At 36.9% G+C, this 26,311-nt stretch overlaps 1 protein-coding gene and 1 pseudogene across 1 annotated transcript in view; one reads left to right on the top strand and one right to left on the bottom strand.

Moving 5' to 3' along the window:
- Positions 1-3,456: 3,456 nt before the first annotated feature.
- LOC132027379 (translationally-controlled tumor protein-like) lies at positions 3,457-4,045 on the bottom strand (annotated as a pseudogene).
- Positions 4,046-6,904: 2,859 nt separating this feature from the next.
- The window catches only part of TACR3 (tachykinin receptor 3), a 78,638-nt gene continuing 59,231 nt past the window's right edge, over positions 6,905-26,311 (top strand). Inside the window, exon 1 of the mRNA XM_059394873.1 lies at positions 6,905-7,455. Within this exon, the coding sequence (XP_059250856.1) occupies positions 6,908-7,455 (548 nt within the window). The 5' untranslated portion in view covers positions 6,905-6,907. The remainder of the gene's footprint in view (positions 7,456-26,311) is intronic.

The following is a 26,311-nucleotide window of genomic DNA, read 5'->3' as shown; positions in this document are numbered from 1 at the left end:
ATTCTTAGTTCTTTGAACTGTCTCCTGTTTTAGGTAAAATTTACATAACAGAAAATCCACCATTTTAATCATTTTAAAGTATACAATTCAATAACTTTTAGTACATTCACAGTGTTGTGTAACTGTCCCCTCTATCTAATTTTAGAACATTTAAAACATGCTCTTCAAATGATAGGATAGAAGTCCATTTTTCAAGATACTAGGATACAGGTTTTGGACATGCCAAAATTATTTTATGTTTACACCTTTTACTTTTTTAATTTCATAAACATAACTCCAAATACATCCTTATACATAAATTTTTGTCTGATTTTCTGATTACTTCCTTAGATCAAATTACTAGGAATGAAATTACTGGACTTGAAGAGTGAGATTATTATCAAGATTATTGATATAATTACTTTATATCATATATTTTTCCACTCCTGTAATAATTCATACACTACATTGAGGGCTATTGTTTTAAAAACACTTAGTATTTTGACGGGGATAGGGTTTCATGGTATCTTTACTCATATTCTCTTTATTCATTGCTCCAAACCAGCACTTGATTCACAAAATCTATATACAACAGATGAGCTATCAGTCTCCAATTAAAAACCTTCCTTAATTATTATCTTCAATATTCTGTCCCTCCATACCCCACCCCAGGTGTATTTAGTTCTAAACTCCCAGTACCTGTGAGTAGGACCTTATTTGGAAATAGTCTTTGCTCACATAATCAAGTTAAGATGATATACTGGTTTGGGGCTGACCCTAATGCAAGACTATCTCATTATAAGAAGAAGTTAATTTGGACACAGAGAAGGTAATATAAAGACACACAGGAAGAACGTCGGGTGATGATGGGGACAGAATTAGGATGATGCATCTAGAAGCCCAGGAACACCAAAGATTACCAGCAACCAAAAAAAAACTAGGAGGGAGGCATGGGAGAGATTCTCCCTCAGAGTCTCCAGAAAGAACCAACCTTGCCCACATCCTGATTTTAGGTTTCTAGCCCCCCAAACTGTGAAAAAATAAATTTCTGTTGTTTTAAGCCAGTTTGTTGTGATTTGTTTTGATAACCTTAGGAAACTAATATAAATGTCAAATGCTAATGCTACAGAGAGGTCAAGGAAATTAAGGGCAGAAAGTGACAGTTCAATTTAACATGCAGGCAATTGATAGGACAGTGCATTGACAGAAGAGTACTAAATATTTAATACTTCGGAATATTATTGTAGTGAGGAGGTGAAAATGATGATCTTAGATATTTTGTTAAAGAAGAACATGTGGGAATAGAAAGAGAGAGAGAAAAGTGGTAACAAAAAGGGAATGTGGTCAGCAAAGAGCTTTTTTATTTTATTATTATTTTTTTTAAGATTTTACTTATTTATTTGACAGACAGAGATCACAAGTAGGCAGAGAAGCAGGCAGAGAGAGAGGAGGAAGCCGGCTCCCCACCAAACAGAGAGCCCATTGCGATGAGGGGCTCCATTCCAGGACCCCGGGATCATGACCTGAGCCAAAGGCAGAGGCTTTAACCCACTGAGCCACCAAGGCGCAAAGAGCTATTTTAATGTAGATTACTAGATGTGTTTCAATCTTAAAGGAAAAAAAGAGAGATGCTGAAAAGAATGAGAGAAGGGGAGTTGTTTAAAGAGGTAGCACAAATAAAAGAATGTGTTTTAGAAGATAAACCACTTCCATCAAGATGATAACAAATGATTAAAAAATAGGCAAAATGCACAGAAATGTGAAATTCATGGTTGATGTTCTTTTTTTTTTTTTAAAGATTGTATTTATTTATCTATCTATTTATTTATTTAGAGAGCAGGAGGATGGGCAGAAGAAGGAAAGAGAGCATCTCGAGCAGACTCCGTGCTAAGCACCCAGTACAGGCAGGGCTCTGTCTCACAACCCTGAGATCATGACCTGAACCAAAATCAAGTGTTGGTCACTTAACAAACCAAGCCACCCAAACACTCCAACTTGGCTGGTGTTCTGAATTTTTTTCAGATGAATTGGAGATAACTTGCTTAGCAGGAGAAAGATGATGAAGAAAGAAGAAAGTTGAAGGAAATTTGGAATTTGGGGAAATGAAAACTGATAGATCCACATGAAAAGGGTGTCTGGCAAAAAGCAAGTATTTTCAAGGAGCATCCGTCTACACAAGTGACTGAAGTTGTATCGATTGTTGATTGTTGATTGATTGCCAGCAATACTTAGTAGCCTGGTTTTGTGGAAATGACCCAATATAACTGCAAAGCACCATGATGAAATAACAAAGGATAAAAGTGCAAAGCAAGAGTCTAAGTGTGGACTGTCTGATTTGAAATTCATAAGAAAAAAAAAAATCTCAACACAGGGGGAACACTGAACATACTGAAACCAAACTGTCAAAGAGAAGTTTGTTGTCAGAGAAATCTGGAATCTTGACAAAATTTTTCTGAAAATAATTCCTCCACTAGCCAGCACCAATACCTGAAATTCTACCTTATTATTTTTAAGAGGACTGTTAAAATAAAAATACAAGTGTGAAATATGCCATATGGTTTCCTTGAGTTTTAAGAGAGAGAGGAGAAAAAAAAAAGGAGGAGAAAAGAGAAGGGGAAAGCATGTCATCAGTATCCATTCTATTATTGTAAGTTGTTAGCAAATTACTGGGGCACATTACCAATATGTATTCTAAGCAAAATATGGAGAACCAATTAAACCTGAGAGAAATGTGATCTATTATACAAATAAAATAGATAAACATTTCTTGGTGATTAGGAATAAATGACAAACATTCACATAAAGGATCATTATTTTTATTAACATTTATGTAGTCAAACCAAGATTTAATCACTATTATGTAAAACCTATTAACATCTCCTATGATACCATACTTGGCTTATTTCCAACAGCCTCATGCATTTGCAAAGGTTTTAAATGTGCTCAAACACATTCCCAAGGGTTTTTTCCTTACTGTATCATTCTCTTCATATTCTTTTGGTAATCTTTTTGAGTTAATTATTACTTTCATTTGAACATGATGAAATGTGTAAGGAGTCACTTCAAACATTGACACCACTATGAGCATAGTCTTTCCCTTTACTTGAACTCAGAATTAAGAATTTTGGTTCTTAGGGGTTTTTGTTTGTTTGTTTGTTTTTTCCTGGTCCAGTCCCAGAAGAAGTTTTCACTGTAGAAGTTATTTGCAGGCAGTCTTATGCTTTCTAGCAGTAGTCTACAATCAGGCCCTAGCTTCTTTAGGACACTGCACAGGATCAATTTAAATTATGTATTAGGCTAAGAGGCATTCTCTCAAATGAGTTTAAATGCATTTTATCTTTAGACCACCTACATGATATGTAAATATATATATATTTTTATATATATATAAATATATATATTGTGTTTAAGTCACATATATATATATGCTGCTCCAAATAAATCAAGGTCAAAATAAATGAAGAGCTCAAGATAACTTCAGGTCCATTTGTCTAAGTCCTTGCGTTGTATGGATGAAAAGCAGCAGCCAGTTATGACAACAGGTGATGCATTCAAAGCAATAGCCATTTCTAAACCATCCTTAGAGAAAATCATACATGGAGTCACACCATTCACACAGGAGTCCAGCAGAACAACCATGCCATCTGGATTTATGTCTTCCCCAGTAAAGAACTGGTAATTTTTGAAAGTAGCTAGAATGTGCCTGATTTGTTCCTCAGTTCCTGTCATAAAAGATTTTACTCTTTCTGGCCTCTGTTCTTTAAGTTTGCCTTTGATTTCATGTAATCTTTGATGTACTTCTTGTAGGCGCCCTTTGTGAAGCTGGTTTCCTGCAAGTGATGGTTCATGACAATAGCAACATTAGTGATTACTGTGCTTCCAGTACCTTTGCCCTCCGGGACTTCAGTGGAAGTATTTCCATCTTCAGTAAATCATCAGTGTTACCCTCTGTCCTCCTGATCATCTTCCCCTCTACTTCCAGGCACAACTCATCTCTGATCTCCCAAATCTTGTAGACGTTGGAGAACATCTTATCATGGCTGAAGAAGTCCTGGTAGCTGATCATGAGGGCAACAGGAGAAAGATCACTAAGGAGCTAATTTAGCCAGAGCCTAGAGCTCTGAGCTAGTGGTGCAGCCTGAGCAGCGCTGGCAGGGAGGAGGAAGTGAACAGAAAAGCTACACTCCCATATTTTAAATGTAAGAGTATAGGATCCTTCTCTAAGAATCACCTTCTGGTATGTTACCATTACCTCTGCCCGTCCTCCTTTTCTCGGGAGTCCAAGGCTAAGACTTTGGAGTTCTTAGAGTAATAGAGAGAGGAATTAGAAAACCAGCAGAGTGAACTTGGATGAGGGCAAGATTTAGATTCTGAGGCTACAATGAGCAGATTACTCATCAAATTCTCTTAGGAAGAAGTCTAAGGAAGTTTCTTTCTTAGCCATTATCTTCTAAACCTTCCCATGTTTCAAAGCATAATCTTCTGATAAGTATATTTTTTGGCACTTCATTTCATCCTTACAAAGAAATTTTTGTAAATTGAAGTAGAGTTGACACATAATATTACATTAATTTCAAGTGTGCAACTTAGTGATTCCACAACTCTATGTATTATGCTATGGTCACCACAAGTGTGGCTACCATCTGTCACCATATTTCCTATTACAATACCAGTAACTACATTCCCTATGGTATACCTTTCATACCTGTGTGACTTACTCATTACATAACTGGAAGCCTTTATCTCCCATTCCCTTTCACCCATTTTGCCCATCCTCCCTTTTCCCCACTCATAAACAACAACTTGCTCCTTATATTTATGGTTCTGTTTCTGCCCTTTTGTTGGTTTGTTTTGTTTTTTAGAGTCCACATATAAGTGAAATCATATCATGTTTGTCTTCCTCTGACTTATTTCACTTACTATAATATGCTCTAGGTCCATCTATGTAGTCACAAATGGCAAGATCTCATTTTTTATGGCTGAATAATATTCCACTGTATATATGTGTGTGTGTGTGTGTATGTATATAATATATTACATTATATATTATATTATATTATATTATATTATATTATATATGTTATATCTTCTTTATCCAATCTTCTATCAATGGATATTTTGGTTCCTTCCATATCTTGGTATTGTAAATAAAGCTGCAATAAATGGAAGGGTGCATATATCTTTTCCTTACAAAGAAATTCTTTAAGAAATGTTTACAGAATCCAGAATCCAGTGAACACAATATCCTCCTGTTCAGTTGCACATTCCCAGTTGTACTTTCATATTCCACCATCCATAATACTTGCTCTAATGTCAAAAATAAAAAATAAAATAAAGAATAAAATTTTTAAAAAATAATGTCAAAATACTGCTAGACTGCAGGCTCAGTGAGAACAGGGTTCATATCTGGTTTATGTCTGTAGTTTCACTGCTCCATCCCTAATACTTGGCACAGCTCCTAGAAGGAAATATATTTCAGTACTAATGGGAGGAACAACTGAAACAATGAATGAACAATAAATCCTCTATTAGGATATACAGAGATTCTCTCTGTGGAAGGCAGATCTAAAAGGAAAGCCATGACCTGGATCCTTCTCTTCCTCTGAAAGAAAAGAAGTCACTCTTTACACCCTTTTCACTGGGGGCCTGGGTGGCTCAGTAGGTTGAGCATCTGCCTTTGGCTCCAGTCGATAGAGTCCTGCATTGGGTTCACTGCTCAGTGGGGAATCTGCCTCTCCCTCTGCCCACACCTCTACCCCACTCTCTCCCCCTCTTAAAAATAAATTTTAAATTTAAAAAAATATTTAAATAAACCACTTTCATTGTAAGTACTTCCAATTCTATCATTATCATATATATATATATATATATATATATATATATATATATAATTTCCACTCAGGGAAAAATCTGCATCTCCGGTTTCTTATTTACCCTCAGTGTATTATGACATTCCAAGGTGAGCAGAATCCTTCAGAAGAAACCATAGTCTCTGTCCGGAGGAAGGCAAAGGAGACTGATTTCTTGTGACAGAGATTACAAGAGGACAAATGGGTAGACCCTGGAAGTGGGAGAGGAGAAGGGGTCTGAGAAGTGAGAACAGACACACAAGCAGAAAGTGAAGCGAAATTCCCAAGGCCAGTGACACCTACCAAAGTGTGCGTCTAGCTGTACCCACAGCCTGCAGCAGGTACACCCACACACGCTCTTGGCAAATCTCCTGGGATCGTGCCTCCGCTTTAGGGGTGAGTGGTTTAAATTGGTTTAAAAAGGAAATGTCTGAGAGCAGGGACCTCAGCAAAATATCTTGAAGTTAAAAGAGGAAAAAACAACCTTGCCCAGATTTTATTGCAACTATGAAAGTGCGGCTTTTCTTGAGCGTCTCAACCTGCCATGCTCCGGCTGGGTGGATACAAGTAGCGAGCGAATGAATGAAATGCTAAGAGAGGGAAGGAGCGCAATCGTGGCCCACGAAGGGGTTCGTCAGCTCCGCGGCCCCCACAACGTCACCAGAGCAGGGGATTGAACGAGACTATAAAGCCCGCTGCCGCGCCTGAACCCCAGTTCTCCAGCCATTCCCCGGGAGCTAGCGCAGGGGCAACCCCGGACGTCCCCGCTGGTGAGGGCTCTTAACACCGCCCTTCCCTCGCATCTCATCCATCTGCCTGCTCCAGTCGCAAAGTCCTCGGAGAGAAAGTGACTCCCCTGCTACCCATCACCTGCTGGCTCAAAGCATCTCATAACCAGCAAGGACAGCGGTAGCTTCTCTACCTTGCTTCCAGGCGGGGCTGAGGTCCGCCCATTAGCAAAGGGACCAGGCGGAGCTGAGGTCCGACCCTTAGGAAAAGCAGAGAAGAACTTCGAGGGAGTCGGCTCCGGCTAGCTGGCGGCGGTGAGTGGGGAGGTCCGGGGCTGCAGACTTGCGGCGATGGGCTCTCTCTCCGCAGCCGCGAACTGGACCGACGGTGCGGGCACCGCCAGCGCGAACGCCGGGAACCTGAGTGCGGCGCTCGCCGCAGGAGTGGCGGCAGGGGCGACTGAGACTGAGTGGCTGCACCTGCTAGTCCAAGCCGGCAACCTCTCCGCCTCCTCCTCCGAGCCGAGACTGCCCGCAGCCTCCCCGGAGCCTACGCAGCCCCGAGCCAACCTCACCAACCAGTTCGTGCAGCCGTCCTGGCGCATCGCCCTCTGGTCCCTGGCATACGGCGTGGTGGTGGCCGTGGCGGTCTTCGGGAATCTCATCGTCATCTGGATCATCCTGGCCCACAAGCGCATGAGGACTGTCACCAACTACTTCCTCGTGAACCTGGCTTTCTCTGACGCCTCCATGGCTGCCTTCAACACCTTAGTCAACTTCATCTATGCGCTTCACAGCGAGTGGTACTTCGGTGCCAACTACTGTCGCTTCCAGAACTTCTTTCCTATCACGGCAGTGTTCGCCAGCATCTACTCTATGACGGCCATTGCGGTGGACAGGTGAGGAGAGAATAGGAAGGAAGGGGGGAGAAGGGGGAGAGAAGATCTGAGCAGTGGGATAAGTTCACCAAGTGACATGGTGACAAGATGGATTTGATAAAAGGAAAGGGCCTGGAAAGAGTTCTTGGAGAAAGGAGGTCACTAACCCATAGATCCTCATCCAACTGGCTGAACCGGTTTCTGCTTCTATGGCCTCCCCCACTCTCCACAACCCTTGGTCCCATTAAGCGCATCTAGAGGGATTGAGAAGACCAATGAGGGAGATGGGGAAAATGCATCATTCCCAGTAGGACAAACTCAGCTAGAAACAATACTAGCAGGTTTTCCCAAATGGCCTCAAACAATTGCTGCAAAATTTATGTTCTCTGTAAAACTATGTTTTGGTCTTCCTTCTGTTAATCACTGTTCTGTCAGAGAAATGGACAATGAGTCACCCCCCCCCCACCTTTTCTCCTCTCTCTAGTCTGCTGGTCTTCATCCCCACCCACCCTATTCCCTATTCTTGTTGCAAGGCCAATACTGGCTTGTCCTCCCAGTCATGGAACACCCATTAGAGGTAACAATGCCCCTCCAAAAGACCGTTGTATGCTGAAGTTGGGTTAGATTTCACTTTTAATAATCTAAGTAGGCTATGAGCTGGGTACACCTTGTTCCTGGAAGATTACATACAGCCAATGTTCCGGATGATAGAGGGAAGACCCTAAATAACAAAGGGTTTAAAAATGAGAACTGCCATTTTATAGCTATTTAAGATAATTTTTAAGAATGCTCCTGCATATATAGTGGGGATTCTGAAATTCTTAAGCAATTAAAAGAAGCCTGATAGACCTCCAATATTTGTTCCCATATTTAAGTTTTTAAAATTTCTCTTGCACCTACTTTCTCCCATTGAACATTATGAAATATGCATACTTGTATTAAGACAGTGGAAACCCCCCACTTATAATTGAAAGCTGATTACACTTTAATCAATATTATTCTAAAAACCAACAACACTGGTTCATTCATCTCTGTTCTGTGACCTGCAGGCAGCTGCATAGGGGACAGAGGAGGGAGAATGTAATTTTAAGTTCAAGTCTCAATGTTCTTTTTTAAAATATTTTATTTATTTACTTGACAGATCACAAGTAGGCAGAGAGGCAGGCAGAAAGAGAGAGGGGAGGAATCAGGCTCCCTGCTGAGCAGAGAGCCCTGATGTGGGGTTTGATCCCAGGACCCTGAGATCATGATCTGAGCCGAAGGCAGAGGCTTTAACCCACTGAGCCACCCAGGCGACCCTCAAGTCTCAATGTTCTTAACCATGAAAAGAAAAGAGCACTTTTTTCAGTATTAACAAAATAAAATGAGACTTAATATTCTTACTACATTAAGACACCATTAAGAAATAAAATAAGAAAAAACAAGTTCTTTCTGTAAATCCATCCTCTGTATTTACTATTTTGAAATAGCACAGAGATATTGAAAACATAAATCTGTAAGAACTACAGTCACATGCTAGACTCAAAGGATTAAGTTGAAGGAGCAGTGGTTAGTAGCCACTAACTAGGATAAATAAGCACAAAATCACATTTTTAAAAAGGCTCTGAAACTGTTAATCTTGTATCTAACCCCTTCACTTTTGTAGGGACAGCAGTGAGTACAAAGAAGGAACAAAATCAACTCCAACTGAGGAATAGAGGAAACTGCCTCTAATCTTGCTCCAAGATAGAAACAAATGTTCCTTTAGTTTGAGCATCTTCCTTTCTTTTTTTTTTTTTTTTTTTTTTTTTTGGTTTCCCTTTCTTTCTTTCTTTCTTTTTTTTTAATTACTTGTAAACATGTGATTTTTTAAATGGGACCAGCAGGGGAATTAGCATATCATGTTATAAAACTCTCACAGCTTCTTGAAATAGTAATAATTCCTTATAAGGTTTAATGAAAATTTAGTGTGTGTGAAATTGGTTTTTCAATTCTGATGAGTGAAAAGGGTTATTTTTCCAGTTATTTTCTGCCAACAGTTAGACAAAATCTGAAGTGGTCTTGGAGTTATTTTAATTGCTACAGTAAGACTTGACTCAATATTTAACCCAGATGATAAATGGGATGAGGTTAGCCTAAGAGTATTTGTTCTCTCTCTGCTTTATTTACAAAAGAGTAAATAAAACTATGTTTAGGGAAATATTACCTCAAGGAAATTTACTGTGAATCTTTGGCTCTTTCTATAATTTGTAGTTGTCATCCAAAGATTTGAAAATGTCCCATTTTGGGAAGCCTAGGTGGCTCAGTCAGTTAAGCTGCTGCCTTCGGCTCAGGGCATGATTCCAGGGTCCTGGGCTCAAGGCCCCCACAGGTCTTCTTGCTTGGCAGAGAGGCAGGGAGACTGCTTCTCTCTCCACCTCTGCCTGCCTCTCTGCCTGCTTGTGTACTCAGTCTCTCTTTCTCTCTCACTCTCTAACAAATAAATAAATAAATAAAATCTTTAAAAAATTTTTAAAAATGACCCATTATATCTACTAAAATTACTGCTGTAGTGAGCTCTGAACATTCTGTTAAAATTATGGGGCAAAGTCTTATAAAATTAATTAGGGTCACATAGTGAAAGCAATATATATATACACTAATTGAATGGGTGAAACATACGATCATCATAGCATAAGATATAATCCCAAGTGGCACTTCTATAACTAGCAGAACTCTGGTAGATACCAAGGTTACATTCACGGTAATGGGAAAAACTATGTTGAAAATGAGTTTGCAGCATATTTAACAGACCTCGTGTAAAGACAAAATCTTAAAACATAACACATTTAGCACACTAATTAGAAGATACAATACTAATATAAAAAGAACAAAAAACATAAACTTTCTGTTTAGGAAAACAAATGTCTAACAAGTATAAAATTATAGGCTACTTACATTACATATCTCCATTTCTTCACCTGCCGTTTGTTCCTCAAGCTACTCAAATCTGAATTTGTCTCCCAACACCTTCTCTGAAGATAAGTTGTGAAACCCAATGGGCATTTCACTTCCTTTGATTTTTCAGTAGCATTTCTACCAGGTGCCTCAATGCTTCTTGCCTTCTAAATTTCCATGTACCCATGGTCTGTCTTCCATGCTTATATTTCTCATTCTCTGCCTCTTTGTAGTGGTTAAATACATAGGTTCCTGAATGCTAAATCCCTGGCCTGAGTTTGTCCTAACTTTGTTCTCTCTCCCCAAGTAAGTTCATGGCCTTATTTTTCACTTTTGAATAAAGAACTCCCATTTTTTTTCTGTCATCTAATTGGTTTTCTTCTGGATTGTAAAGATACATAATAATCTGCGCAATTATAGGCAAATATAAATGAATGAAAAATTAAGACTGGAGAAAATACAAACAAAATTACAGTGAAGTTATAGCATAGATATTCCCAAAGTTAGAGTTCTAATCATTAATGAAAGTTGAACTTCAGATATATCTGTGACTCTTGATATACCTGCAAAAAAATACAATTAGTAATAGAGTATACACTGTCCATAAAAGCAATACATACACATTCTTTAAGAGGTAAGGAATTTCTAGTATTGAGTTTTAAGAATTTTTTCATATGGGTAATAGTGGGGTTACTGTCCTCAAACACAACTGTCACAAATGCAAAAGCTGGTCTCCTACAGGTGTTTGTTAAGTGTTCTTCTGGGCGAGCTAAAGGCAGGTGCCAAAGCAGCATTCAGTGAATAAAGTCCTCAGAGTACCAATTCTCTAGTTGAACAGTTTCCAGATGTTCAGGTTTGATGCATTGAAGAAACTACAAGAAGGAATAAAGTACATTTCCCCCAGGAGTATTTTTCTCACCTAAACTTTGGATATAGCTTGAGAAGCAGATAACTCAAAGTTGTGAAGTTAGGGCTAAAGCTCTCCAAATCATCTTCCTTCCAGCTCCCAATCTCTGATCCTTATCTATCCTCTATACCAGTCTTTTATTCCAATGTATTATTTCACTCATTCATTTTGAGAGGCGCATATGCACAGTGCAAAAATAAAAAGTATAAATGTAAGAAAGTTAAATTTATGTATGCTTATCCTACTCCCCAAATATAGCCAACCTATGATCTTCATATTCACATTTCAACTCTCATCTGTGATATATTTATAAAATCTCACATATATGTATAATATATATACACACATACTCTGGTGCATAGTACTTTATATACATGCATAAACACAGATGTCCTTCTTTTAATTACTATAGTGTCACATTATTGTCATTTTTAATTTAATAAACTGTTCTTAAACTTTTATTGAAAAAATTATAAATATTGGATATTATTTACTGTAACTCAAATGACCCAATCTCTGTCCCAGGCACTCCTATCTTCCTTTGAGTCCCTGAATATATGGTGCTTTATTTTTGCCACAAAGTCTTTGAACACAGTTTACCATTTCAAATTCCCTTCTGCCATCTCCTCATTAGTTACATTTACTTACTCTTCCTTTAAATAATAGCTAAAATGTCACATTCACCAGGAAACCTTCCATGAGCCTCCCAATTTAATTAGATGTCTCTTTATAGACATCTTAGCACATGGTAGTCATGGCAGCTTTCATATATTAAATTTCATATTTATTTTTAAGAATATTTGATTAATAATTTCCTCTAATAGACTTGTAAACACCATGAAGATGGGTTCAATTTTGACCTTAGTGCTTTTTGTATCCTTACGTTTATGACAGTGGTTTGCACACGGTAAGCACAGAATCCAGACTGCTGAATAAATGAATCATAAGAGTAATTAAACAAATGAAAATCAAAGTTCATTCAATCTCATTATAAAGGAGATTCAACTCCATCTATTAAAATTGGCAGAGATTGGTAGGTATATAATGAACAGGGCATTTTTTACATATAGTTTTAGATTGAGCCATATGCAATTGTCATTTTTTACAGTTTTTTTTTTATTGTATTTATTTATTTGGGAGGGCCAGGAGCACAGAGGGAGAAGCATACTCCCCACTGAGCAGGGGTGGGATGGGGAGATTAGAAGTGATGAAGAGGACTACTGATGAACTATTATCAGACCTCCCTAGGGACTCTGAAATCACTGGAGACTGGCAAGAGGTGGTTTGCAAGTAAAGATTACTAAGAAAATGTGGATATTTATGTTAATGTTACCATATTTATACACGTGTGCCTGGAAACTCCAGAGGACTGATGTTATATGCAAACATGTGACTTTTAAATCTCATTTTGGTCTCATAGGTGCCTCATCATTTATTTGATCATTTTGGGGAGGGTGGATTTTTAATGTTTCTAGTTCTTTGAATTTTGGTTTGAAAAATATCCTTGAGGGTCACCTAATGCAGCTCAGTCGGTTAAAGGTCTGACTCTTGATTTCAGCTCAGATCATGATGTTAGAGTCCTGAGGCTGAGCCCTGTGACGGGTTCCTACTTAGGATTTTCTTTCTCCCTCTCTCTCTGCCCCTCCCCTGCTCTCTCCTCTGCAGCCCCCACCCTCTAAAAAAGAAAGAAAGAAAGAAAGAAAAAAAAGAGGGAGAGAAAAGAAAAAATATCCTGAATATATTGGCAAATTGAACTTCTGAACGATTTTGACAAAATATATCCAACTGTTAGAATAAACCATATAAAATATTGACATTTTAAACTATAAAAAATGGAGGGATGCCTGGATGACTCAGTCGGTTAAGCATCTGCCTTCAGCTCAGGTCATGATCTTGGTGTCCTGGGATTGAACCCCACATCCGGCTCCCTAGGGAAAAAAAAAAAAAAAAGAAAAAGTAGTGTCATCACATTGGTAGAGAGCATGACAGTTTCTCTGGAGAAGGAAGCCATGTCTTTCTCCAGACTGTTGTTTGGGGCATGTTATATCTGAATCTGCGAACTCCTAAGTTACAAACTTTAACCTCTGCTGAAATTTTTGTGATGTCTATTTGTGTTGAAAGAGAATTTAGGGGGCACCTGGGTGGCTCAGTGGGTTAAAGCCTCTGCCTTCAGCTCAGGTCATGATCCCAGAGTCCTGGGATCGAGCCTCGCATAGGGCTCTCTGCTCAGCAGGGAGCCTGCCTCCCCTCCACCCTGAACCCCGCCTGCCTCTCTGTCTACTTGTGATCTGTCAAATAAATAAATAAATAAAATCTTAAAAAAAAGAAAGAAAGAATAAATGAAACAAGATGGGATTGGGAGGGAGACAAACCATAAGTGACTTAATCTCACAAAACAAACTGAGGGTTGGTGGGGGTTATGGACATTGGGGAGGGTATGTGCTAGGGTGAGTGCTGTGAAGTGTGTAAACCTGGCAATTCACATACCTGCACCCAAGGGGATAAAAATATATTATATGTTTATAAAAAAGAAAAAAAAAAGAATTTAGAAGAATGATCTTTTTCCTAATCTTTGTTCCATTAGCAATTTCTTAATGACCAACATTCCTTCATCTTCTACTTGCAAATATCTCTCCTTGGGGCTCAGCCATAAATGTTATGTCCAGGATGGGGAATTGTCCATACCTCCTCTTCCCCATGCCTCATCACTCTGAGCATAAGTCATTTTTATTGAGGCTTGCTCACTGGTACATTAAATAAATGCTGCAAAATAGACAATTGGGGTTTGCAGCCCTACCATTTCATTAGACACGGTCAGGGTGTGAATCCCATTTTAAATTCAGCAGGTTCTCTAACACATGGGGGATTTTTAGACTATGGATTTAACAATCTGATATAATTCCATATGTGCAACAAGGTTGATTTGCTCTGAATGGTGAGACTTTGGGGAATTTTGTTTTGTGCTTTTTAAATTATCTACTTATTTTATATGAAATGAATTATTAATTAATTAAAGTTCTATAGATAGTGGCGAAGGCCACACAACAATGTGAATGTACATAATGCCTGAACTGTACACTTAAAAATAGTTAAAATGGTAAATTTTATGTATGTTTTACCACAGTACAAATTTTTAAAATATTAATAAAGTAAATATTTTTTAAAGAATCAATAGTGACTTAGATGTATGCCAAAGAGCTGGGACTCCAAAACAGAACAACTTGAATAAACTTTGTATAGACGTTCTTGTGGTAGATGTCTTATGGTAACATTTTAAAACACATTTTCTAGGCTAAATTCAAATTTATGAAGAAATCTCTGGCAAGAGAGTACTGTTAACGTTATAATACATTATTTTATAGGCTCTGAAATCTTTTTCCCAGGAGTTGCATAATAGTATCTCAGATGTGTGGGATAATATAAAAGCCTGGCTAAAGGTACAAGGATAAACTTAGTTTGGTATGTGATACAGGTTTTTAAATATTTGCTTAAATCCCCCATTTTGAGCTTTCATTATCACTTACGAGATTTTCTTTTCTTCCTGTCTGCCCAAGTATCAAGCTTATTTAAAATTCTCTTTTATGCACACCTATAATTAAAGGAAATATGTATTTGATTGTTTGGGGGGGGAGAGACATTTTATTTTATCATTTTATTTTATTTTGTTTTATTTTATTTTAAAACATTAAAAAATTTAATTAAAAAATGTTTAAATTCCCGCACAGTTTACAAGCAGTGTTATATTAGTTTCAGGTGTATAGTGTAGTGACTCAGCACTTCCATACAACACCCAGAGCTCATCATGACAAGTGCACTCCTTAATCCCCATTGCCTCTTTCACCCATCTCCTGACACATCCTCCAAGATAGTATTATTTTAAACCCATATTTAAGATCATAGACTAAATAGTAAAAGAATAGGAAGGAATGGGAAAGTGAATTGCGGGAAGTCAAAAATCATTAAACAAGACTGATTATATCACTAACCAAGAGTGGTCCTAGTTTTATCCTGGAGCTGGTTTATACTGATGAGGGAATCAACTACACACATTTCTTCCCAACTCTGCATTTAGTGATGTTATTTTGGTAGCCTGAAATCATGGTAAGAGTTTATACCACGAAAATCTGCAAACACTAGAAATCAGAAGTTTTGTTTTCTGTTTGATTTTTTTTTTTTTTTCCTGGAGTGTCTATAGTTAAACATTTACCAGCACACAATTCATTATACTTGTAGTCACTTAACACGTATTTCATGAGTACCTTTTAAGTACTAAACATTGTATAGGTATGGTACAATTGGGATAAACAATGTAGATATGGCTCATACACTAAACGATACCAATTAATATCTAGCTGAACCCCTCAGCTGTATTCCAGAATCTTAAATCCAACAACTTATTCTACATTACCATTGAGATGTAGACTTTACTGAGATTGAGGTATCTCCAGACTTTACTGAGTTCCTGACTTTCCTCCAAAGTTGCTCCTCCTGCAGTCTTCTGAGGTCAAAATCTGAGCCTCAGGTCAAAACTCTTAGACATATTCTTTTTTTTTAAAGATTTTATTTATTTGACAGATGGAGATCACAAGTAGGCAGAGAAACAGGCAGAGAGAGAGGAGGAAGCAGGCTCCCTGCTGAGCAGAAAGCCCGATGCGGGGCTCGATCCTAGGACCCTGGGATCATGACCTGAGCCGAAGGCAGAGGCTTTAACCCACTGAACCACCCAGGCGTCCCACTCTTAGACATATTCTTAACTCATCTCTTCTTTCATATTCTATATCCAATCCATCAACAAATCTAACACCCCTATTTTCAGAATACGTGTAAAATCTAATCACTTCTTAAGATGTCTACTGTTGTCTCCCTAGTCTTGGTCAATTCATTTCTCTCCTAACTGTTTTCCTACTCCTACTCTTGCTTCTTTTTGGTTCGTTCTAAAAGAAACCACCAGAGTGATCCTGTTAATAATGAATCTGATCATTTTCCCCTGAGCAAGGTATCCAATAGTTCTCCAGTTCTCTCAGGATAGAAATCAAAGTTTGTTTGTTTTTTTTTTAAAGATTTTATTTATTTATTTGACAGAGAGAGAGATCACAAGTAGGCAGAGAGGCAGGCAAAGAGAGAAGGAAGTGGGCTCCCTGCTAAGCAGAGTGCCCAATGCGGGACTCGATCCCAGGACCCTGAGATCATGACCTGAGCCAAAGGCAGCGACTTAACCCACTGAGCCACCCAGGCACCCAAAATCAAAGTTTTTATAATGGTCTACAAGAATTTGTAGTAACTGGTCCTTTGTTACTCTCTATTGTTATCTACTGCTACTCACCACTCCACCACTCTGCTCCACCATCATTAGTCTACTCTGTTTCAGCAATATACTAGTCATATTTCCACATCTCACATGCTATTTTAAAGATGCTTTCTCCAGATAGCTGCATTGTTCATTCCATGTACTACTTCTTAAAATTGCTTTATTCTTTATTAAATGTATCACCTTCTGAAATACTATGTAATTCATTAATCTTTATTCCTTATTGTTTTTTGTCTGTCTGTCCTACTGGGTTATAAGTGCCATGAGGACCAGACTAGACCTGTATTTCAATTAAATGAATGAACAATAAAGTTAATGATAACTATAAAAACACATAATAGGGAAAGCACATGTAGAGTTTAGAACAGAAAAAGAAATTATAGAAGCATCTTTAAAGTTCATTGTACAGAGGAATAGAAAATATCTCCTAATAAATTGACTATGAGTAGTTAATATTTAAATAAAAATAAAACATCTTAAATACCTACACAGTCTAGTGCATGATTATAGTATCCAGGTGAATTACATATAAAGAAAAAGACTTCGAGATTTTCAAAGCATAAGGAACAATTTTGAAGAAGAAAAAATACTCATAAGATTGAGTGTTTATGTTGAATAAGTACTATTAATTACAATTTAGAATTCCCAGATAAATAAACCTCTTAAGTTTAAAAGATGGTACAGTACCATGTGTACTGATTTTTATGCCTTCAAGTTGAATGGATATATGTAGGTAGTTTTTTCCAATTAGCTAACTACATGGTATAAAATATATTCAAAATTCCTAAACTATGCATCATGTTTTCAATAGCTTAAACTATTTCACTTCTGAAATCAATATATTTTTTATATCTCTTCAACAAAGACTTACATAATCTTAATTTCATGTTAAAGGATATAATATTTCAGAATCAAATAAAATGAAGATAATCCAAGATTTTTAAATAATAGATTAAAATATCTTTCCTATACAAGATATTATGGGCAATCCTCATTCACCAGTCACAGAACCATTGCTGATAAATATCTTTAATGAACAGCAATGACATCTGCTTAGAAACATATAAAATGATACCAATTTTATAGCTTAGCCCCTCACAAACAGAACACGTATGCTAAAGACTAAATAAATAGATAGCCAATTTTATACATGCACTTCTCACTTTGCACAAATTTCAGTTACCGGATTTAGTTCTCTCAAGAACATAGCTATAATTTTAGTTACCAAATCATATTAACTGTAATGTGGTGGTGAGATATGAGGAAAGGGCATGTGTTCTTGAGTCCTATGATTAGGTCCAGTCATTTTGTGAGCATATGCCTCTGGCCTGTGAACTTCTTAAGTGTTTTTCTTTTTTTTTCTTCCCCCTTAGATGACACAGGATGGCTAAAGTGGGCTAAGTGGAATACTTCCAAACTACTTTGAAGGCTATCTGGGACAGATTTGGCATAAACTTCCCCTGGGACGGTTAGACTCTAATAATTGTCTTTCCCTGATTGATTTATTTCACTTAGCATAATACCCTTTAGTTCCATCCACGTCAATGCAAATGGCAAGATTTTGGGGGGTTTTGATGGCTACATAGTATTCCACTATATATATATGTACCACATCTTCTTTATCCATTCAACTCTTGATGAACATCTAGGCTCTTTCCATAGTTTGGTTATTGTGGACATTACCGCTATAAACATTCAAGTACACGTGCCCCTTCAGATCACTACGTTTGTATCTTTGGGGTAAATACCCATTAATGCAATTGTTGGGTTGCAAGGCAGCTCTATTTTCAATTTTTTTGAGGAACCTCCATACTGTTTTCCAGAGTGGTTGCACCAGCTTGCATTCCCACCAAAGTGTAGGAAGGTTCCCCTTTCTCCACCTCGCCAACATCTGTTGTTTCCTGACTTGTTAATTTTAGCCATTTTGACTGGTTTGAGGTGGTATCTCATTGTGGTTTTCATTTGTATTTCCCTGATGCTGAGTGATGCTGAGCACTTTTTCATGTGTCTGTTGGCCGTTTGGATTGTGACAGAAATTTTTAAAGGTCTCAGAGAATTTGTCATTTTTCTCATTGATTATTAAGACCATTTTGCACTGTTTCAACTTGCATGGTAATTTTGATGTTCTCATACTACTTTGCAAAGTGAGACCTGCTGGCAAGTCAAGTATCACAATCTAATTGCCTAAGTTTGGTAATAAATAAATACTTTTGTCTCAGGCATTTGCACACTATTTAGATAGCACATATAGACCATTCTATTCACCAAACATAATTATTATATTATTCAAGAATAAATCTTGCCACTTGCAGTGATCAATACTACTAACTGGAATTTAAATAAAAACTAAAAAAGTACCTTTAGAGTATAATGCTAAGCCAAATAAATCAGTCAGAGAAAGACAAATACCATATGATTTCACTCATATGTGCAACTTAAGAAACAAAACAAATAAGCGAAGGGGGAAAATAGAGAAGCAGGGGGCAAACCAAGAAACAGACTCTTAACTACAGAGAACAAACTGACAGTTACCAGAGAGGAGGGGTGGTGAGTGAAACAGGTGATGGGGTTAAGGAGGGCACTTGTGATGAGCACAGGGTCATGTATGGAAGTGTTGAATCACTATATTGTATACCTGAAACTAATATTACATTGTATGCTAACTAACTGGAATTTAAATAAAAACTAAAAAAGTACCTTTGTCAGAGATACAAATTATATAGTGTGGAACTAGAACTGAAAAGAAAATGGTAGAAATGAAATACCTAATAGGAAAGACAACCCAGAGAAATAAGAATAGCTGAATACCAGAAACTATTAATATATGATGTCAAAAATAAGCAAATCATCATCTAAATGGATTTTGAAATGCATCCAATATAACTCAATACACATTTCTAACAGAATTCTTGGTGAATTGCAATATATGGTACTTTCTTAACATGATAAATATTTATCTCCAAATGCAATATGTGAGAACTATAAGAAATAAACTTTACACACACACACGCACACACACACATACACATACATACCTGCACATACATAAAGCAAAAAAACTAAATAGTATAAATGTATCCACTGTCTTAAGGCTCTATTCTAGTAAAACCACAGTGGAAGTTGAATAGAATCTAAAATAGTCTACTACAATTTTTCTGACAATAAGTTGTTGGCTCTAACCAAGAAATGTTTGTTAATAATAAAAATAATACTTGATTTATTTTGCTAAGCATGATACGCTCTTGTTCCATCCATGTTAGAAAGACAACTATCATATGATCTCCCTGATATGAGGAAGTGGTGATGCAACATGGGGGCTTAAGTGGGTAGAACTACTATCAATGAAACAAGATGGGATTGGGAGGGAGACAAACCATAAGTGACTCTTAATCTCACAAAACAAACTGAGGGTTGCTGGGGGGAGGGGGTTTGGGAGAAGGGGGTGGGATTATGGACATTGGGGAGGGTATGTGCTTTGGTGAGTGCTGTGAAATGTGTAAACCTGGCAATTCACAGACCTGTACCCCTGGGGATAAAAATATATGTTTATAAAAAATAAAAAATTAAAAAAATAAAATAACATAAAATAAAAAAATTTAAAAAATTATATAGTTTAGCCACAAAATCAAAAGTATTAAAGTATAATTAAATAGTAAGTACATTTTAAAAATTATTTTCAATATAAATGATAGACACAGGGTTAATAATTTTAACTTATAATAAGCTCCTATAAATCAATAAGAAAATTTTAATGCAAATATACAAAATATGACAATTTTTAAAAAATTATTACATAAATAAATGAAAAATATTTCTTATTAAAGAAGTATTAGATATTAAAATATTATCTTAACAATAATCAAAGATGTGCACATTCATTTAAAAATATTTTATGGGGGGCACCTGGGTGGCTCAGTGAGTTAAAGCCTCTGTCTTCAGCTCGGGTCATGATCCCAGGGTCCTGGGATCAAGCCCCACACTGGGCTCTCTGCTCAGCAGGGAGCCTGCTTCCCTCTCTCTCTCTGCCTGCCTCTCTGCCTACTTGTGATCTCTGTCTGTCAAATAAATAAATAAAATCTAAAAAAAAAATTAAAATAAAATAAAAAATAAAAATACTTTATGGTAATACGGTGCTACTGAAAGTTAGAAAAGTAAGCATTCTAATTTTTGCTGGTGGAAATAGAAATCAGAACAACATTTTGAGAAATTAATTTGGTAACATGTATACTAAAATTGCTTACTCCATTAAACAGAGCAATTCTAACTCCAGGTATCTATCCATAAAAAATAAAGTTACAAAGAATGACTTTGTTGTTTGCAATTTTTTCACACTATAATAGGTCGGAAATAGACATTCTTATGCATGTTTTAGAATATTCTTTAATGATTAAGAATAGTATTTTGAGAATATTTATATTCAAAGAGTGTGCTATATGATATTAAATACAGAGAATGTAGATAATTATAAACAGGTACAAAATACAGTGATATAATAATAAATGTATAAGTATGCATATGCATAAATAAAATAGTAAAAAGGAAATGAAAAATGAACCAGGATATATGTTGTTGTCTCTTAGTGGCAGGATTATGGGGAATTTATACTTTCTTTTTTTTAAGATTTTATTTATTTGAGAGAGAGAGAGCACGTGGAGGGACAAAGGAAGAGGGAGAAGCTGGCTCCCCACACAGGGAAGGATATCAGGATCCTGGGATCATGACCTGAGCTGAAGGCAGACATTTAACCAAGTATCCACCCAAGTGACCCTGTATTTTTTTAATATACCTTAGGATCCTTAGTTTAATAACCTGGGCGGGGGGATGTAACTTTCTATAAAGCAGGTTAAGAATATTTTTCCAAAATTTATTTTATAGAAAGACCTGGATGTTCATATGCTTTCTTATTATTAGTTACTTTGCTTATTTACTGGATCATGGTTTTCCCTTTGTTGTAACTGTTCCTTAGAACTCATCTGAGGTTCTTTGCATGTACCTGTTCCTGCAAGTCTCAGGAGTTATGTAATAGGGGATATTTAATGACCCTTTGTACAGTATTTTCCATTCATCTGCTATTTGGATACAGTTTCACTATTTGATTTGTTAATTTTTAGGGGAAATCACTCTGATAGGTTGTTTTTTTTTTAAAAATCCTACAAACACCACCTATATAAAGTTTCAAAACAAATGGAGAGAAGTGTTGACATTGTCTGATGTGATGAACTCTCCTCTGTATTTACATCGAGTTCATTAATCAAGTTCAAATTTTCTTCATCTTTACTAGGCTTTTTTATTGTTGTTTTGCTTTCTGTTCTATCAGTTACTGAGAGAAGTATGTGATAGTCCAACTGTGACTGGCAATGTAGTTTTCACTTTAGTTCTGCCTATTTTCCTTTGCACATTTTAAAGCAATATAATACAAATCAGGATTTGTTATGCCTTTCTGTTGAACTTGTCCTTTTTATCATTATGAAATGTCCATCTTTATATTTAATACCACTTCATGCTTTCAAGTCTAATGTTTGTGACACTTACATAGTCTACCTTTTGTTGCAGGGGGGGAGTTAGTATTTACATGATAACCCCTTACACACAAATATTTTAATACAAAGAATATCTAATATGATTAGAAATCACAAATTTGATTTCAATGATGTCTGAAAATCTAAATTCCATAAGGTAGAATTGATTTTTAAAATTAACATAAGGTAGAATTGATTTTAAATGATGTACCAATGCAGGATATTTAATGCATGAATAGATTCATTTAACAGCCATCACAATCAGAACACAAAATAATTTTTTCCCGTATGCTACACCTTTGTATTCATACCTTCTCCCTGCCCTAAGAACTGGTTATCCATGATTTATGTTTCACCACTGTAGTTTGGTCTTTTGGGAAAAGTATCATATTAATATAACCATACAACAGGTAAGCTTTGAGTACAGATACTTTCACTAACTATAACATCTCTGAGATTTATCTAAGTTGCTAAGTGTTTCAAAAGTTTGCTCCTTTTTATTTCTGAAAATATTGCATTGCATGGCTATACCAAATTTTGTTTGTTCATCCACCACTGGTAAAAACATTTGTGTTGTTTCTAGTTTTGAACAATTATGAATAGAGTTGCTATAAACACCCATGCAAAGATTTGCGTGTGAACAACAGCTTTTATTTCTCTAGGGTAATTAACTAGGTGTGAGACTGCTGGGCCATATAACAATTAAAAACTTTATAAGAGGGCACCTTGGTGGCTCAGTTGGTTAAGCAACTGTCTTCTGCTCAGGTCATAATCCTGGAGTCCTGGAATCGAGTCCCTCATCAGGCTCCCTGCTCAGATAAATAAAACCTTTAAAAAAAAAAAAAAAACCTTACAAGAAATTGTGATATCATCTCATACCTGTCAAAATGGCTATTATCAAAAAGACAATAACAAGGGAGGATGTGGAGAAAAAGAAACCCTTTTGTACTTTTGCCAGGAATATAAATTGGTGCAGCCACTATAGAAAACAGTATGGAGGTTTCTTCAAAATATTAAAAATAGAACTACTATACAATCCATCCACTGCATTTCCGGGTATTTATCCAAAGGAAGTAAAAACACCAATTTTAAAAAATATATATACCCTTATGTTCATTGCAGCATTATTTATAATAGCCAAGATAGGGAAATAACCAAAGTGACCATCAATAGATGAATGGATAAAGAAGATGGGCTATATGTATGCAATGGAATATTATTCAGCTATGAAAAAAGAAATGAAACGATCTCACTGATATGAGGAATTTAAGAAACAAGACAGAGGATCATAGGGGAAGGGAGGGAAAAATGAAACAAGACAAAACCAGAGAGGGAGACAAACCATAAGAGACTCCTAATTTCAGGAAACAAACTGAGGGTTGCTGGAGGAGAGAGGGATGGAGGGATGGGGTGGCTGGGTGAGGGACACTGGGGTGGGTATGTGCTATAGTGAGTGTTGTGAATAGTGTAAGACTGATGACTCACAAACCTGTGTCCCTGAAACAAATAATACATTATATGTTAATAAAACCCACAGATAAGGGGAAAAAAATGAAATCATACCATTTGCAACAATATGGATGGACCTAGAGGGTATTATGCTAAGTGATATATTCACAGAGAAAGACAAATATCATATAATTTCACTTATATGTGGAATCTAAAAGACAAAAGAAACGAAACAAAAACAGACTCATAAATACAAAGAACAAACTGGTATTTGCCAAAGGGGAGGTGGGTGGGCAGATGGGCAAAATAGGTGAAGGGGATTAGGAAATACAACCTTTCACTTGTAAAATACGTAAGTTATGGGGATGTGAAGCACAGTATAGGGAATATAGTCAATAACATTGTAATAACTTTGTATGGTGATTGATGGATAACTACACTTACTGTGGTGAGCATATTGTAATGTATATAAATGTCAAATCCCTGTGATGTACACTGAGAATAATCTAATATTGTATGTCAACTATACTTTAATAAAAAGAAAAGAGAAAAAATTGTGAAACTATTTTCCACGGTGGCTACATTATTTTCTATTCATACCCACAGTATATGAGAGTTCAGCTTATTCCAGATCCTCATCAGCAGTTGATATCGTCAGTAGTTTTGTTTTTATTTTAGCAATTCTAATGTGTGTAGTTGTATCTCAATGTGGTTTTAATTCACATTTCAGTAATGGATAATTATGTTGGACATCTTCATGTGTTTATTTGTCATTAATATTTCTTCATCAGGGGAGTGTTTGTTCAAGCCATTTGCCCATTTTTAATTTTTTTTATTATGTTAGTCACCACACTGTACTTCATTAGTTTCAATATTCATTGCTCCATGATTCATCATTTCCCCACAATAATACATTGTTGCAATATGTGCCCACCTTAACACCCATCACCAGGCTAACCCATCCCCCCACACCCTTCCCCTCTGAAGACCTCAGTTTGTTTCCCCAGAGTCCATAGTCTCTAATGGTTCATCTCCCCTTCTGATCCCCCCCTTTGTCTTCCTCTTCCTTTTCCTAAAATCCTCCATGCTATTCCTTATGTTCCACATATAAAAACCATATGATAATTGTCTTTCTCTGCTTGACTTATTTCATTTAGCATAATCCCCTCCAGTTCCATCCATGTCAATGCAAATGGTGGATATTCATCCTTTCTGATGGCTGAGTAATATTCAGTTGTATATAAGGACCACATCTTTATTCATTCTTCTGTTGAAGGGAATAGTTTGGCTATTGTGGACATTGCTGCTATGAACATTGCGGTGCATGTTCCTCTTCTTTTCACTGCATCTGCATCTTTACCCATTTTTAAGTTGGATTGTTTTCTTACTATTGAGATATTATTTTTAATACCTTACTGAGTTATAATTTACCTGTCATAAAATACAGTCATTTTAAGTACTATTTCAATAATTATTTTTAAGTTTTTAGTTATGTAAACACCAATACAGTCTAATTTTAGGATATTTCCATTACCCCAAAAAGAAACTTCACTCTAATTGCAGTCACTCCCTGTTTCATACCACTATGCTATAGACTTGGCTTTTCTGGGACTTGGTATAAATGAAGTCATACAATATGTAGTTTTTTTGTGTGGACTTCAAATTATTTTCTCTGTTTTAAAATTGGGTTATAGGTCTTCTTACTAAATTGTAAGAGTTTTTGTGTATTCTAGACACAAGTCCTCAATTGGATGTATTATTTGCAAATATTTTTCCCCTGTCTTTGGCCAGTCTTTTCACTTTCTTCATGATGAATCTGAAGAACAAAAATGTTTAATTTTGATGAAGTACAATATATATATTTTTGTCTTTCATTGTCTGTGTTTTTATAGTCAATTCTAAGAAATCATTAGTTACCTCAAGGTGTGAAAATTCAGTTCTATGTTTTTTTTCCTGATAGTTTTATAGGCTTAGATCTTATATTTATATATGATCCATTTGGAGATGACTTTTGTGTGCGATGTGAGTGTGAGGTAACAATTCATCTTTCTGTATGCAGCTATCCAATTGTTCCAGCACTGTTTTTTTAAAAGACTACAGTTTCCCCTCTCTGAACTGCTTCAGCACATTTTTCAAAAATCAACTTGATGAGGGAGCAGGAGGCTGGCTGAGGACAAAGCAAAAGCTGGCGCCTTGCACCCCCTCTTCACCCGCTCCCCTCCATAAGTGTAGCATCCCTCAGGCAGCCCTGACTGCCATGAACAATAAGCAAATAGTTAACTTGCAGAGCTCACAATCCTGCTAGACAGGAGTCTCCCTTGGTTTACAAATGTCCTAAATCTCACTAACAAAGACGATTGATAGCAGGATTGTGAGACCCCACCAAAAAGTCTCCCAACTATCTTAATGTTAATGGCTGGTCTAAAGACAACATTGATCCAGCAGCAAGGGCAAGGCCTCCGGCAGGCCTGGAACATCCTGGCACCTTGTAGGCCCTCTTTAGCATATGAAAACTCCACTGAAACCTCCCTTCCCCTCACCTTCCCCCAACAGCAGGGTACATAACCTGCCATCCCTCACAACCCGGGGCAGCAGCTCTTCCTGCCCACGGGTCCTGTCCCCGTGCTTTAATAAACCACCATTTTGCACCAAAGATGTCTCAAGAATTCTTTCTTGGTCATCGGCTCCGGACCTCAGCCCACCAAACCTCACCTAGGTTCTAGAACTTCATCATATGGCGCCCAGCGTGGGGCTGTGAGTCTTTACATTTGGACTCTG

This window comes from Mustela nigripes, chromosome 1 (assembly GCF_022355385.1).
Source record: "Mustela nigripes isolate SB6536 chromosome 1, MUSNIG.SB6536, whole genome shotgun sequence".
Taxonomy (NCBI): domain Eukaryota; kingdom Metazoa; phylum Chordata; class Mammalia; order Carnivora; family Mustelidae; genus Mustela; species Mustela nigripes.
The sequence above is the reverse complement of the archived record's forward strand: the minus strand, read 5'-3'. Positions and strand labels throughout refer to the sequence as shown.